Raw genomic sequence first — 16996 nt, forward strand, 5'->3', positions numbered from 1 at the left:
GATGAAAAAGTGTAACTTAATTTTTCTTTGCTCATATATCTAATAAGGACGGTAAGTAAACTATTCATTTTTAATGTGCACTTTGCACAAAAATAAAAGCTTTTGATCTTTAGTGCTTGCGTCCCACTTCAGCTACTACCTCCAGAATGGCGAGCTCCATCCCCTCTAATCTGTCGCGTTTACTTACAACCTCTATAATAACGTGTCTATCCTCTAAATTGAGACACGATATAATTATCATTGGAGTTTTCATTGGTCCCCATGTGGGTATGCTAGTGAGACCTTGTATGTATGGACAATATTCAAATCTCTGAGATGCTTTAAGGTGAGGCGTCTTCAAGCGGTTCTATGAATATAGAAACATTTGGTAAATGCTTCCGCTGTATGTATGAACATTTTTGCTCAATGCTCGGTGGGCCCATTGCAAAGGTCAATGCAAAATGCATTATTGCCTTGTGTTCAAAGACCACCCAGCATTTAGTGTGAATGTTTGTTTGTACAGAGGGCAAATACCCCAAAGGGAAACATGATCCCTAATGATCCCTAATCTTTCTACAATGAACATAAACGATTGACATCTACCTCATTACACATTTCAATGGTTAATGATATGCAAAGGAAACATTGGTCATTAATACATTTTTGACAGTAAAGATCATGACAAAAATAACTGAGAAAGATAAGAGAGTCAATCATACTAAAAGAGAGTAGTAAAAAATATTATAGTATTATTAATACATTTTCACCTTTATTTATTATATATTTTGAAGAATTAAAGACCATGCATGTTAATGTCCTTATAGTATAGCGATAGATAGCAAGAGGTTGGTTATATTGCTATATTCCTTTACTGACTTCATCAGTATGTCCCATCTCCAATAGTTAGGGGTAACTTGCTACATAATATATTCCAAAACAGCTGATGAAACACAGACATCCCCATATTTATTATGAACCTCCATTGCAATGTATTCCTTTTATCGAGCTAGTCTCATGTATCATAGTTCTGTAATTAAAGATAAGCAAAACTACAGCAAAATTTCTTCTACATTTCAGTGTGAACTTCTGACAATACATTCTTTGAGTTTCACTTTTGAATCAATGTTCTGCACAGTGCCATTCTGCTCTGCAAACTCACATTTCACCGAATGTACAGTCTATGGATAGAGCTGAGACGACAATGGCCAATTCATTCTGCTGGGTGGTATAGTTGGGGTAGGACTGGAGTCTTAACATGAGCAAAATTGCACCACAATTTTGAACAAATTTAGTTTTACTGGAAACATCCCCTTTTACAGAGCTGCGCGGTACTGGAGATACAATTGTCATGTTGTGCTTTATCCTTATCATTCCAGGGATGCGATTCCACATTGTATTGTATTTGTAATTTGCAGAATGAATCAAGCTGGGATAATGACAGTCAATTCATTCTTTTTTGCGGAGCCGTTGGTAAGGGACTGACTGAGAACACATATTTTGGCCATATTTTGCTATTGAAGTATGCCAAAAGTAGAACAAGGTGAATATGAAGCTCATTTCTATAGTTAACAATGTTTCAGTATTTCTAAGCGCTGTCAATACTACCTATCAGTACTACCTGTCAGAGAGAAAAATAAATACAGATGATCCTTCTGTCATACCTATCATTTAATATCTAAAGTGAAATAATAAAAGAACAATAAAATGTTTCTTGGTAATTATGGATTCACTTATTTCAACAATATAATCAAAACAGTAACATTAATCAAAATGTAATATCAGATATCAATATATGCTATATAATAATACAAGCGAACTGAAGCAAACAAATTACATCCTTGGTAAAAAAAAAATGTTTTATTTCTGGTCCAGAAAGTGAGTGTTGTCTTTCATGTATGGTACATTATTTAGCATATAAATCAGACTTTTTAGAGATAGATTCTGCTTTTAAATAAGATGCACTAGTTTTTCATAATGTTTTCTCTTTAACATAAAATGTAGATTTTAATATTGTTGTACAATAGATATCTGACATGATATTCTAATTACACATTTTATGTAACTTGACTTTATGTGAAACTATTTCACAGTTTTATACCTGCATACCTTACAGATAGATAAATATACAACATAAGAAGCGGTTACTTCAGATGTATGCCAGCGCCTTCAGATTTTGACCGTCAATGTTTGTTTGTTTGGTTTTCTGAAGACACAAATTTTTAATTTACAAAAAAAGAGGTACTTGTGTTCTTATGACGTTGACCACTAGAAATCTTCCTGAGACATGAAAGACGAGAGAAGGCGAACGTTATTATGCTACTTCCTAAAAATCACTGTTAATAGTTTGGTCCTTTTCTAAATGGATCTCTGCCAACAATTGCACTAAAACATACAGATGGGTCACAAATTCCTGGTTGTCCTGGAGACCCCTGTGATCCAGGAGATCCACGTTCCCCTTCTCTACCAGGGGGGCCTGGTAATCCAGATCGCCCTTCTTTGCTCATTCCTGGTGGGCCCATGGGTCCTAAAAGTGTAAAATGAAAAAACCCAATATAAGTAATTAATAGACACATTTCTCAAATAAACTTACTTGGTCTTATGTCTGGTTATTTAGCAAAGACTGTCTTTTCTAATTCTGAGTTATTTATTTATGTTTAGAGAAAATATATTTTATCCTCCCACATCTTTCCATTAAGTGTATGTGAGCTGGCCTCTCCTCTCAAGCTCTTTTATTCCCCAAGCAAATTATGAGTCTGATTTCTCGCTCTGCAACATGGAAAGTAAAAAACGGACATGCTGCCAGCTTTAGACAGCAGTTCTGTTACCGGTAGACAGGGATGTGCTGAATTTGACTTGTTTTGCCAAAATGAAGAATATTGTGAGCAGTTGTTTACTGTTATATAATTGATTAGCAGGAGAATCAATACAGAAACAACAATAAAAGCATTCACTGCAGAGTAAGGCTGCAACAAGTGTGATGCAGCTGCCACGGGACTCAAGGTAGAGGGCATGCAACGGCCTCCCGCTATATGCCCAATGTCCAGCTCCCCAGATACACATTATTGTGGTATTTGCCATAGGGCTGCACTTGTCCAGTGACAGAGAGCCAGCACAATTTGGAAGGACGTATGGGTCCCTGATCTTTGCAGCATCACTGATGTGAAAAAATAATGTCAGAACGCTGTCAGTAGAGAAGAGCTGAGAGGAGCCAGGAAGCAGGCAAAAAGAAGCCGAGAAGAAGAGAGAAGAAGAAAAGTAGAGGTAATTAAATTACTGCAACAGTTAGAAAGAACAGGGGGGAGATGGAGCAGGTGACATTAGAACTGGGGCAGGTCTGGTGAAAGCAGGGGTTGGAATATGTTTGTGTATAAAAAGGGAATGCTATTAATTTAATATGGGACTGGTAAGGGGAACATAGGTCTACATATTAAATGGCAATGTTACTAATTTTATGTTGGGGCTGGTAGGAGGAAATAAGTCTCTTTATTAAATGGGATGCTGTTAATTTAATGTTGGGACTGGTGGTGAGAATTATGTCTGTTTAATAAATGGGAATGATATTAAGTTAATGTTGGAGCTGATGGGTGTAATATACATCTATATATTAAATGTGAACGCTATAAATTTCATGTTAGGAGTGGTTGGGGGGAAGGAGGCATTTATTAAATGCAAACACTATTGAATTTATATTTGCCTGGTTAAGGGGAAGATAGTCTAGTTATTAAACGTGGGTGCTATTAATATAACCTCAGGCCTGTATGAGGGAGAAATAGGTATAATTATTAAATGTGAATGCTATTAATAAAATTATTGGTCTGATTGGGTGGAAGGACCCCAACATTCCAGGATCTGGCCAAGCAGCCACTAAGCTTAAGACACCAGCAGCAGCACTGGGTAGTCAAAGCTGCAAGAACAGATAGAAGAGTGAAGCATAGGGTTGGAGAACAGCTAGGCACATCTCGACTGTTGGATGGCTATGCTTTATTTGGCAGTGCACCACCAATGAAAGGCGGCATGAACTCCCACCAAGATAAGTAGGGGGAAACAGAGCCTGTGTTCTCTCTTGCCCAGATCACTAAAATGTCTAGTTACAGCTGCAGAGTTGTTGCAAAGTACAATATTACATAGCGATTGTGTTATGTCTATTCATGGAACACATTTAAAGCAGTGTAATTAAAAACAAATTATCCAGCCACATATACTATACCTTGAATCCCTGGGGATCCGTGAATTCCAGGTTCTCCTTCTCCTTTATGTCCTTTTAAGCCAGGCTTCCCAGGTGGTCCTAGGTGGATCAAAGTAACAAAATTCATGTTTTTCAATTCAGCAACTGTTGACAGTCCCTATTTGGATTTATTATTAATTGTCTGCAATTAATGACAGTTTCTGGGTTAAATTACATTCAATTGTATTTCAAAAATATTTCAAGCATTGCCAACTATCAACATTGTTTTGTAAAATCAAGTACATGTTACATATTGAAGTCATTAATTTGTATTTGCAAGGCTTACTTGTACCTTCCCTTAAGTAATACCATTGTGTGACAGATGAAATAGCCAATCACAATATACTAATGTGTCTAATGAGTGTGCCAACAATTACGCCATAGAGAAAGTTAACAGATATCTTAGCTCTAGTAAAGTAAGGTGAATATCATGATTAGGGCTATAATCTTATAGAAAATTTACAAATGACTATGTTTTTTTTTGTTGCAAATAAGTAAAAAAAATGCTTCACATTGCAGAGACCTGAGGATGATCTGTTTAGAGACCCTCATTAGACTTAGTACACAAATTACTTTTCCATACTAGAGATTTCACATAGGACCTCTATTCAGATGGGACATTTATTTTTAGAATATTTTGCTTTACTGTCCAGGATGTAAAACAGAAGCAAATTTTAACAACATGTTGTCATATCCCAGATGTAACAAATATGACTTATGACCAGTTCTGTATTAATACTGCCCTCTGATATACCACCACCCATGTTTAACATCATGTGCATTATCTTTTATAAGCACAATAAAGCTTATTCATTTTATCACATGTCTCTATATTTAGAAAGCCTTCCTCAATATTATGTCAATTTTAGTACATATTCTAAGCAGGTACTATAAAGAAATTGCTCTGAATGTTTTACAATAAGGCTGCACAGAACATCAAAATAGGATAATTAAGTGTCACATATTAAAAAAATAGAATGCAAATCTTTACAAATATATGGGTAATTTGAATAAGTACATCGTAAAGCAGGGGGAGCAGGAGCATGACCAGCAATATATTGGGTTACTTTCTGGAACAGGAGACACCTTTACTAAGCACTGATTCATCAAGGCACACATACTGAGCACAATGTGCGTTAGTTATAAAATGCACAGAATCCGGGCATAAGTACGCCCGAATTCAACAAGGAGCGGATCTGAGGATACGTGCGCTGATTAATTCAGGTGTAGGTCTGCTCAGCTCTACTACACAAGACATTGCAGGATACATCCAATACCTATGGGGAATATACATTTGCAAAAAACGTACAGAAAAAAATAAATATATTAATGTCACCTGTTAATAATATAGGCAATGTGATTTAAAAAAAACCAAACAACTGTTTTTAGAATGTTCTTAATGTCTACTGAACATAAAATATTTTTTTTCATTTGCTCTTGATTGCAAACTCATGTTATATCATGCATACACAAATGTCGCCACTAGTAATCAGGACTTACACTAGCCCTGATACTGGAGCAAGAGATATGGCAAAAAATCAAGTACCTGTGGTGCCAAAAGCTTGCATTGGACGTGGCTGCGTGTGTTTGAGCTTGATAAGCCCTTACTGGACATTGACTATGGGCAAACACCCCTTTCCTGTCCTGTTCCCTCCAAGGAATCATAACCTGTAGTACATGTCTTTTGCGTGCACAGATGAATTGATTGTTACTGCATTTACTTGCATATGGTCGGGTTATGGGCATGCAAATTATACGCACAAAATCTGCATTTATGTTCCTTGATGAAACAGGCCCAAGTTGCATCATAAGTGCAGAAGACAGTTGTACTCATTAGTGTCTACCTACAAACTGTCAATAGGTCAAAACTGGTTGATCAATTTTTGCTACAGACCATGTACTTTATCCAAAGTGATTATCGCGACTGTAGCAGTTTCCTAGGGGGTAACAATTCGATTGAGAGCATTCTGAAACTATATGTAGGAGAAAAGGTGAGGATATAAGAAGCTTTGCCAACAGTGAAAACATTCCCTCAACAACAACACTCCTTTTTTTAGCAAATCTCATTTGTTAGCAAGTAATACTGCATGAAAATCATGGCTGTGGTTTTAACATTATTGGTTGTTCACAAGCAAATCAAAGTTAGTTGACACTGTAGTATTGACATTCAGGGCCAGCACTACCATTAATCGAACCTAGGCAGTCCCCGTGGAAACCCCATAGAGTGCCAGTCATTGACATGGAGGAAAGGCATCTCAATGTCAGTGATGGGCTGCAAGATTGGTGCTGGGCTTTGACGTCACTGCCCAGCTACAAACTCCAAGACTGAAGTGAGCAGGAGATGCTGCATCCGCTCCTTCATGTCTACTAAATTAAGGGGCAGTGTGTAGCAAGGGCACTATCTTCAAGGGGGGCTGCCTTAATCTTTTAAATAATACTATCGCAAAATACAATATCAACAGCATAATACACATATTTGTATTATACGCTACATGGGTAAAAGTAAGTGGACACCCACATCCATAAGTGCTTGTTGAATGTCTAATTCCAAAACCAAATCAAAAAGGGCATTAACGTGGAGTTGGTCCCCTCTTTGCTGCTATAACAGCCTCCACTGTATTAAGCAAGGCTTTCCACTAGATTTTGGAACATGGCTGCATGAATTCACATTTGTTCAGCCATGGGGGCATCAGTGAGTTCAAGCTCTGATACTGGATAATAAAGCCAGGCTCACAGTTGGCGTTCCAATTCATCCCAAGGGTGTTTGATGGGGTTAAGGGCAGGCTAATTAAGTTCTTCCACATCAAACTCTGGGGACCATTTTTTGATGTACCTCACTGTGCACAGGTGTATTGTCATACTGAAACAGGAAAGGACAGGGCCTTCCAAAAACTGTTGCCACAGAGTTGGAAGCACACTGTTCTATAGATTGCCCTTCAACTAAGGGGCCCAGACCAAAGCATAAAAAAACAGCTGCAGTCGGAGGCATCCTCAGACAATCACAGTGAAAGTTAATATGTCTTACTGTTTTCTATATTTTTAAATATATATTGTTGATATTGTGTGTCTTGGTTTAATTGAGTGATTCCCTTCCCCCATATACTTTTGTAAAATCTGAATAAAAATATTGATGTAAAAAAAAAAAAACAGCCGCAGTCCATTACTCCTCCCCCACCAAACTTTACAGTCAGCAGTACACATGAGGGTAGGAAGCATTCTCCTGACATCCTCCAAACATAGATTCATCCATCAGACTGCCAGATGATGACGTATGATTCGTCACTCCAGAGAATGCATTTACACTTCTCAAATTCAAAGAGGGGCGCCTTACACAAACTGCAGTCAACATTTGGCATTGTGCATGGTGATATGAGGCTTTTGTGTGGTTGCTCGGCCAAGGAAACTCAATCCATGAAGCTACCAAAGAAAAGCTGCTGAGCTGACATTTCTTCCAGAGGTAATTGGTAGAGAGTGTTGCATCCAAGGACAGATGATTTTTTTGTGCTATGTGTTTTGGCACTCAACAGTCCCATTCTGTGAGCTTGTCTGGCCTACCGTTTCGCGGCTGAGCTAATGTTGCTCTTAGATATTTCCTCTACAAAATAACAGCACTCGCAGTTGCTCTAGTAGGTCACACATTTGGCAAATTAACTTGTTTATAAGATGGCATCCTATGACAGTGCCATGTTAAAAGTCACCGAGCTCTCTTGAATATGACCCATTCTACTGCTAATGTTTGACTATGTATACTGCATGGCTGTAGGCTTCATTTTCTGCATCTGATAGCAATGGGTGCATCCGAAATAACCAAACACGCTAATTGGAAGGGATGTCCACATATTTTTGCCCATGTAGTGTATTTCTCTCACATTGTGCATACCTTTAGGTCCTGGGATGCCTTGACGACCTGGATGTCCTACAGGTCCTTGAAAGCCATTTCTTCCAGGTGTTCCAGGGTGCCCTCTTGGACCTTCAGAGCCAACTGGCCCAGGAGATCCAGGAAGTCCAGGAGTTCCTTGTTGAGCTTTACACTGGTCACAACTCTGCAGCCTTTCAGAATGAAGTAGAGATGGCAACTGGTCTGACAGGTAAAAAATATATAGAACATTTAATTAGCAGCTATCACACACTAATATATTCAATATAGCATAATATTACAACTTTTACAGGGTTTTGTTTGTTTGGTATTACATGATTTCAAGGATCATTGGGCACAAAAGAAAAGTCTTTTTTTTTTCTTTGATTATTTTTGTGACCTTTCCTAGTGCTGCACATATTATGTCAGCAGAAGCATTATCGTCACAACTGGATATTAAGAGATGTAATTAGAGGGGATTTAGGCATATACGGTTTCCACTTTAACTAATTTCAATTCGTCTCTGCATCTGCTTCACTTACAGCAGCTATTTTTTACTCCATTCAAACAAATTTTAAACACATTTTTAGATAGATATTTGACTTTTTTTTCATACCATCCAATGCACCCTAGATATAGTCATTTAGTCCTATCAAATGTATTTTAATATCTATAAAGTTAAAAAAAACAAATTATAGATAACCTGATATACATGGTTCTGTTTGATTATGGCGCTATGCTATGTGATTTTTCAACTTCAGTTACTGTAAATGTCAATGGCTGAGCTGCATTTTTAAGAAAACAGTACTTTAATTTAGCTTATCATAATTTAGTAATGTATATACAATGGCAAAATTGTAAAGCTTAGTGGTTGAGGAAATTCTAGGTCTACAGGCAACATTTTCACATTCTGTAGTAAGCGACTAAACTAAGTTGTTTGCTGATCTGATATTTTAAGTCTTGGGAGTAAAGGAAGGAACTAGGCATAGTGTATTTTATAGTAGTATGTGATATAGTTGTATACAGGGCCGCCATCAGGGGGATACGGGGGTACTAGCGTGTGGGGCCCCCGGGCCCAAGCTCACCAGGGGGCCCGGGCCCGCGCTGTACACCACCGGGTTTTTAAGGGGTTTTTTTGCTTCTTTATCCCTGGTGGTCCAGTATGAATGCTGTGCAGTCAGCCTGTGCGATCTGTGCATGGACAGGGGCAAACGCAGGGTTCATAGAGAGGGATTTTCATGCCACACTGTCAGTGGGTGTGGCCAGCATGCTATAATATTAGACAGTGCTTGGCTGCTCTCCAACTCTTCCTATCCCATCATATACATGGGCAATGCTGCGTGCACTACTGTTAGTGGCACACAGCTCTCCCTTTTTGAGCAGAGCCCTGTGAAGCGGGACATACCTCCCATCTGTCCCTACAATCAGGACAAGGTCCTGAGTGAGTGTGTGGTACCCCAAAGCCCTGTTGAACAGCACAGAGGAGTGCATAAACGCTTTTAAAATGCAGGGCTACAAGGGGTTAATTGTGCTCCTGAAAACTTGTGCCCAGGAGTGATTAACAGGAGGAGGATGAAGGCCCTGATTGGCTGGGGGAGTAGCAGGAAGGAGGAGAGAGGGAGAGCAGCATGGTAGAAGGAACAAGGGGAAGGATGTGCAGCCGAGCAGAGAGAAGATGAGCTGCTGCCAGAACTGTGACATTGCCAGCAAAGCGGACGGAGAACAGCTGGGGACACGCAGTGGGGTGCCAAAGACGGTATTCACTAACTACAGAACTCTTTTCAAGGTAAAACCTCAGCCTGCAGTGTATTGCACACACCCCAGTGTCAGAGGGAAGAGTGATGAGAGAATCTATCCAAAACTGACATTGCATTCTTGTACAAGGAAGGATTGTGAGAGCTTTTCCCCCAGATCATACCTATACACAGGCTGCAGGGAACAATTAAGACGGTTGTTTCAGCTATATCCTGTGTGTGTGTGTGTGTGTGTGCTGATATCTGGACATTATACCCTGCTGCAGAGAACATGTGCTGATATTCATTGACTGTTGAGAGAACAGCGCCATCTTGTGGCTGAAATGAGCAACAGCCCTGCTTTCTACTATAATACTTAACTCTTGATGGAAACCTCTGAAGGACATTGGAACACTACCCAAATTCCTGTGCACAGGTCAGCCCAGGACTGAGTGGAAAATATGGTAACGTTACCAGGGATAATATTGGTGCACCAAATGTTTTAGATGATGTTAATGTTATGTGATTTACCTAAGAATTGATTTATTAATATTGAAGGTGTGACATTCAGTGTTAGTGGTACCGCTGCAATTCAAGTTAACTCAGCAGTAGATGCTAAAAGTGGGGCGCCTGAGCCATAGGGAATAGCACGGTACCCCAAACACCTGAATAAGAAGTAGCCCTCTAGTGGGCGCGGTAGTGACCGTAAGAGTCTTGATGGGTTATTATTGATGGTTATTGCATCATCACCAGTCAGATATTGTTAACGTGAAAGTAGTAGCTGTGTTTACCAGTGTGCCTTAATAGACAATGTGCATTGAAGATGTTATCGTTATTCTGCCTTATACTCACCAGGTGTATGTTATATGTTAAATGCTATTGTGCTCTATGCTGATCAGACGCATTATTTTGTCATTACTATTAAGCTGAAGGGGTCAGTGGAGCGGTGGCTTACCAAAACTGTCCTTACCGCATTCTCAATAAAATCAAGTTGTTTGACCAATCTTTGTCCCTTTCATTGAAGTATTTATCTCCTGATCACCGGATATCCAAAAGAGAAAAGAACCTGACTCGTATCTGGGAGACAAGGTAAGGGAAGGATTTCCCATCAGTACTCGACCACCACATAAACTTTGGCGTCAAACCGAACAGGATCCGAGTGCATCAGGAGAGTAATACCCTCAGTGAAAAATGGATCAGCAACCGGAAGGGCCACAAAACCCAGAACAGGCTGCCCCAGCAGCAACACCAAATATGTCCATAACCCTACCATACTATTTAGGGGCCCCATGGCTCCCAAAGTACAGCGGAGACGACGGCAAGCTACAGGAGACTTCATTCACAGAATTCAAGATCAAACTGGAATCCATGTTCCGGCTATACCCGTTGAATGAACAGCAGAAAGTGGAGATCGTAATAGGGCAACTCACAGGGTCGGCGCTCAGAGAAGTAATCTCATGGCCGAGGGACGACAAGAAAGAAGCGGCACAAGTGTAAAAAAAAAATTTCCACAACGTTTGAGAAAAGAACTCTTCCGAAGCTGAAGATGAAACTATATGCTCGCAAGCAACAACTGAACGAGACACTGCGGGTTTATGCCCTGAGCCTACGAGAGATGCTAAGAGCCATTCAGGCAGTGGACAAAGAGGAAGTACGAAACGCGGACGAAGCCCTGACCGTACAGTTCGTTGAAGGAGTCACCCAAGAAAGCGTTAAGATTCAGCTACGACTGATGAAAGCACAGATGCCAGGCAAAACCTTCCGAGAGTTTAAAGAGACCGACATCGCCATTGTCGGTAACCAACGGGGAAGAGAGGAAGAATACCCAGAATTGGTGGGCTTCAGAGAAAGCGCAAGCTCGAGGGGAGCCATGGCAAGCAGCACAGAAAAATCAACACGGGCCCAAGAATCGGTAATACAGAGCGGTCAGTATCCCTCCGAAGACCCAATACAAACGCTCACAAAGCAAATGGAGGAGCTAGCCTTCGGAATGGTAGAAATCCAGCGAGAGATGCGTCAAATGGCGAGGCCACCAGCACCCACCTACGGGGAACCAGAGTGGAGGCCTGAATGACAAAGACCAGTCCGAGGCAGGTGGGAACCACCTCGCGAGCATGTACGGCGATCGCCCAATCAATTCGATGGTCAGGGGCGTCCGATATGCCGCCGGTGCCATGAGGTAGGACACATAGATCGAAACTGCGACCAAGACGAACATTTAAACTCCGACACCCCGAGATTCGAGGGCCGAATCTCGGGGCAAATCCCAGGAATAGATCCGGATCCAGAAAACTGGAGGCCCCAGTTCATCGGACAATGTCCCACGTTACCCGTTACAATTAATGGAGTGGAGACCCTGCCTATGCTTGACACGGGGTCGCAGATTACGACCATCCGGCTACCTACATTCCACAAGTATTGGGGCAAAGAGCAGCTGTTATCACCACCCCCAACCTGGCTGCGGCTGACCGCCAGTAACGGCCTCGAGATTGCGTGTGAAGGGTATTGGGAAGCGGACATCCAGATCGGAGCGACCTTGTTGCCAAGACAAGGCTGTCTCGTCACCGCCCCCTGTGAAGGGAACATAGCCCCCATTATCCTGGGAATGAATGTGCTGCAAAGATGCCCGGATGAGCTAGTGGCGACTTTGAAGAGTAAATTAACCCAAGCGGCGTCCCCCGGTCATCAGGCCGTTCAACATACTGTTCGGCTCTTACAAGGTCATCAAAAGTCCGCTGGTCCCCATGTAAAGGTTTTGGGCACTGTCAAGTGGTTTAATGTGCGGAATGGATATGGCTTCATCAACAGAAATGACACCAAAGAAGATGTCTTTGTCCACCAGACAGCAATAAAGCGAAATAACCCACGGAAGTTTCTGCGCAGTGTTGGAGACGAGGAGACTGTGGAATTTGATGTTGTGGAGGGAGATAAGGGTGCCGAGGCAACAAACGTGACTGGCCCTGGTGGTGTACCAGTAAAAGGAAGCAGATTTGCACCCTACCAACGAAGGTTCCGCAGACGTTTCTACCGGCCAAGAGGAGAGAATGCTGCATAATCTGGTGGAGAAGTAAGTGCAGAGCAAGTGAGCTAGGGAGTGAGAGCAGAGGAAGTGTCCCCTCAGCAGAGACCTGTTCAGCGCAGGCGCCCTCCTCCATTCTTCTACAAACGGCAGAAGAAAGACTACGACCGGGATGCGCAGGCCTGTCGGCTGCCAGAGAGGAGCATCGTCCTCAAGAAGAATAATCGACCCCGGAGTAAGCTGGATCCCAAGTGGAAGTTGAACCCGTATGTGATTACGGCGGAACCCATATCAAGCTCCGCCCCAGGCCAGACCAAGGGCCAGAAGAAACATCAAGGGATGACTGGGACGAAGAGCCAGACGATGGCAAAGGGACTTTGCCTCAGCTGCCCACTGACCCTTTCGAGCTACTATTGGCGGTATCAGAATTAGAGATCTACTGAAACGGTTGTATATAATGTATATTAAAACTGCTGTCATTGAAAATGTTTGCCATTATAACTGTTGTAAATGTGTGATTTGAGTTGATAAAGAACAGCCATCTTTATGTCTTAATGCGTGAGGACACGCACCTGAAAAAGCGGGATTGAATGTGGTACCCCAAAGCAGTGTTGAACAGCACAGAGGAGTGCATAAACTCTTTTAAAATGCAGGGCTACAAGGGGTTAATTGTGCTCCTGAAAACTTGTGCTCAGGAGTGATTGACAGGAGGAGGATGAAGGCCCTGATTGGCTGGGGGAGTAACAGGAAGAGGTTGTGCAGGAAGGAGGAGAGAGGGAGAGCAGCATGGTAGAAGGAACAAGGGGAAGGATGTGCAGCCGAGCAAAGAGAAGATAAGCTGCTGCCAGAACTGTGACATTGCCAGCAAAGCGGACGGAGAACAGCTGGGGACACGCAGTGGGGCGCCAAAGACGGTGTTTACTCACTACAGAACTCTTTTCAAGGTAAAACCTCAGCCTGCAGTGTATTGCACACACCCCAGTGTCAGAGGGAAGAGTGATAAGAGAATCTATCCAAAACTGACATTGCATTCTTGTACAAGGAAGGATTGTGAGAGCTTTTCCCCCAGATCATACCTATACACAGGCTGCAGGGAACAATTAAGACGGTCGTTTCAGCTATATCCTGTGTGTGTGTGTGTGTGTGTGTGTGTGTGTGTGTGTGTGTGTGTGTGTGTGTGTGTGTGTGTGTGCTGATATCTGGACATTATACCCTGCTGCAGAGAACATGTGCTGATATTCATTGACTGTTGAGAGAACAGCGCCATCTTGTGGCTGAAATGAGCAACAGCCCTGCTTTCTACTATAATACTTAACTCTTGATGGAAACCTCTGCAGGACATTGGAACACTACCCAAATTCCTGTGCACAGGTCAGCCCAGGACTGAGTGGAAAATATGGTAACGTTACCAGGGATAATATTGGTGCACCAAATGTTTTAGATGATGTTAATGTTATGTGATTTACCTAAGAATTGATTTATTAATATTGAAGGTGTGACATTCAGTGTTAGTGGTACCGCTGCAATTCAAGTTAACTCAGCAGTAGATGCTAAAAGTGGGGCGCCTGAGCCATAGGGAATAGCACGGTACCCCAAACACCTTAATAAGAAGTAGCCCTCTAGTGGGCGCGGTAGTGACTGTAAGAGTCTTGATGGGTTATTATTGATGGTTATTGCATCATCACCAGTCAGATATTGTTAACGTGAAAGTAGTAGCTGTGATTACTAGTGTGCCTTAATAGACAATGTGCATTAAAGATGTTATCGTTATTCTGCCTTATACTCACCAGGTGTATGTTATATGTAAAATGCTATTGTGCTCTATGCTGATCAGACGCATTATTTTGTCATTACTATTGAGCTGAAGGGGTCAGTGGAGCGGTGGCTTACCGAAACTATCCTTACCGCATTCTCAATAAAATCAAGTTGTTTGACCAATCTTTGTCCCTTTCATTGAAGTATTTATCTCCTGACCACCAGATATCCAAAAGAGAAAAGAACCTGACTCGTATCTGGGAGACAAGGTAAGGGAAGGATTTCCCATCAGTACTCGACCCCCACAAGTGTGCCAGAACAGTTTACAGACTGTCCTGCTCTCTCCTACCTGTTCTTGCTGCTTTCAATACTGGTTGGGGAGAGATGGCTGTGAACAGTGCAGACAGAAACGATCTGCACACAAGCTGCAAAGTGGCTGGTCCCGGGGCAGGGTGCAGCCACCTCAAGCATACAGTACCCCAGGTTGGGAGGGGGGTTTCCAGGCACTACGAGATATTTGGGATAGTAGGGGAAAATGCTTTTCATAGACATAATCTCTTGTCAATAATCTGACTGAAGAACTCTGAAGTCATACTCTTTTTCTCTGAAATGGCTGACAACAGATAGCAATAGCTTGTACTGTGCTACATAGAAAATGTAATTATAATGTGAAATTTTGCAAGTTCTGTCAAGGTATGATCATTTTACTCATAGATTAGCAGCTCTTTTATATAAAGAACTTGCATCGTTAGGGATTATGATCTTTTGCCTTTTTGCAATTAGATTCCTCCTGAAATCTGCTACCTGACGTGATTACCTCACTCTGGCTGGAGTGGATCACAAACAGAATTTTTTTTCTTGAGGTCCTCAGCTAGTTAACATGGACTTCACCTCTTAAATGTCCTTTGTCTAAAGCTTATTTTCAGCAACATATTCTTTCCTGTTTCAAGTGTATACAGAAAACCAAAACATGTGTAAAATAATGCTTTCAATATACTACCATTTAATATTCCTATTCACAATATTTGAGAGTTTATAGAATGTGACATTTAATCACTTCCTGGCAGTTCATTGCGTTTCTACATTGTCACTGTGCAGCTAATGCTCTAAGATAATCAGGGCCTGATTATCCAGTAGGCTGACTAGGCTGCTGCCTAGGGCACTGGGCTTTTGGGGGGTCCAAAAATTTTTGGGGTGGAAAATTGTAACAGGGAGAGGTATAAACTGAAAATCATTTTAAAGACCTAATACAAGATTTTGTATCCAGTAAAGTGAGAAGATGGTCAACTAATCTGTAAAAGAATCTTAAACCTTTTTCTCTTTCATCCTTTGAGGGAGACTGGATAGGCTATAGCAGGAGTTGACAGGAGTTTGGGCACTTTTACATTTGCCTCCAAGAATATAAGCTAACCACGGGGAGGGAAGGTGGTGGAGGTGTGTGGCAGTCAGTGAGGGGGGGGGCAGCGGCGGGGATGGGGGGCCCTGCCTGTTTCATTTATACTGGGCCCCACAATTTCTGGTTGTATATATGTGTGTATGTCTTTTTCTTAAATTAACATCAATAGAAAAACATAGGGGTAGAAGTATCAAATCTTCTAAAAAGAAAAACTGGAGATTTTGCTCATTGCAACCTTTTAGATTCTAGTTATTTTCTAGAATGCACTAGATAAATGATAGCTAGAATCTGATTGGTTGCTATGGGCACAGGCCGTCCTAGGGCTGCATGCAGCACTCAGAGTTTTCTCCTTCTGCCCCAGTTGTTTCCTGCTTTATTGTCAGATTTGTTTGTAATAGCTTGTAAAACTTGTTTAAATGCTTCCTAATATTTTATTATAGATGTGTCTCTTTCTGTGATTAAATATATTGCTGTACATGTGACCCTTTAGAAGGTTAAGGGTCATTCAGCCCCCGAACTGTTTCAGATTGCAAATCACTGTTTTAGAAGGTTTGATATATCTACCTCCTAGTCTTTTATAGAGTAGATTTTTATCTTATTATTACTTACCTTTTAAAACATCCATGCAGATCTGTCTTATAAATTGTTCAGATTGCTCTTTACCCTTGTAAAAACAAATATACTATGTGAATATTTTGCCAAAGCAAACAATTGTAAAATAGGTTCTTAGTCCTAAGTGTGCATTCCGTGATTAACATAAAGGGCTAGATTTACTAAGCTGCGGGTTTGAAAAAGTGGGGATGTTGCCTATAGCAACCAATCAGATTCTAGCTGTCATTTTGTAGAAGGTACTAAATAAATGAAAGCTAGAATCTGATTGGTTGCTATAGGCAATATCCCCACTTTTTCAAACCCGCAGCTTAGTATATCTAGCCCAAAAAGTGTGAAAGAATGGTGCCATCTTTCAAATCTCATATGACCTCATCCAATTTGGCAGCCTTCTTCAAAATCACTTGTAGTCAGCAAGCGTAAT

The 16996-nt window shown here is 41.3% G+C and overlaps 1 protein-coding gene across 1 annotated transcript in view; it reads right to left on the bottom strand.

Moving 5' to 3' along the window:
• Window positions 1-1824: 1824 nt before the first annotated feature.
• COL21A1 (collagen type XXI alpha 1 chain) overlaps window positions 1825-16996 on the bottom strand; it is a 196824-nt gene continuing 181652 nt past the window's right edge. The window contains exons 27-30 of the mRNA XM_075202519.1: window positions 16573-16627; window positions 8085-8285; window positions 4187-4264; window positions 1825-2503 (exon numbers count right to left, since the gene is read on the bottom strand). Coding sequence (XP_075058620.1) covers window positions 2316-2503; window positions 4187-4264; window positions 8085-8285; window positions 16573-16627 — 522 coding nt within the window. The 3' untranslated portion in view covers window positions 1825-2315. The remainder of the gene's footprint in view (window positions 2504-4186; window positions 4265-8084; window positions 8286-16572; window positions 16628-16996) is intronic.

This window comes from Mixophyes fleayi, chromosome 3 (genome assembly GCF_038048845.1).
Source record: "Mixophyes fleayi isolate aMixFle1 chromosome 3, aMixFle1.hap1, whole genome shotgun sequence".
In the NCBI taxonomy this organism is placed as follows: Eukaryota; Metazoa; Chordata; class Amphibia; order Anura; family Limnodynastidae; genus Mixophyes; species Mixophyes fleayi.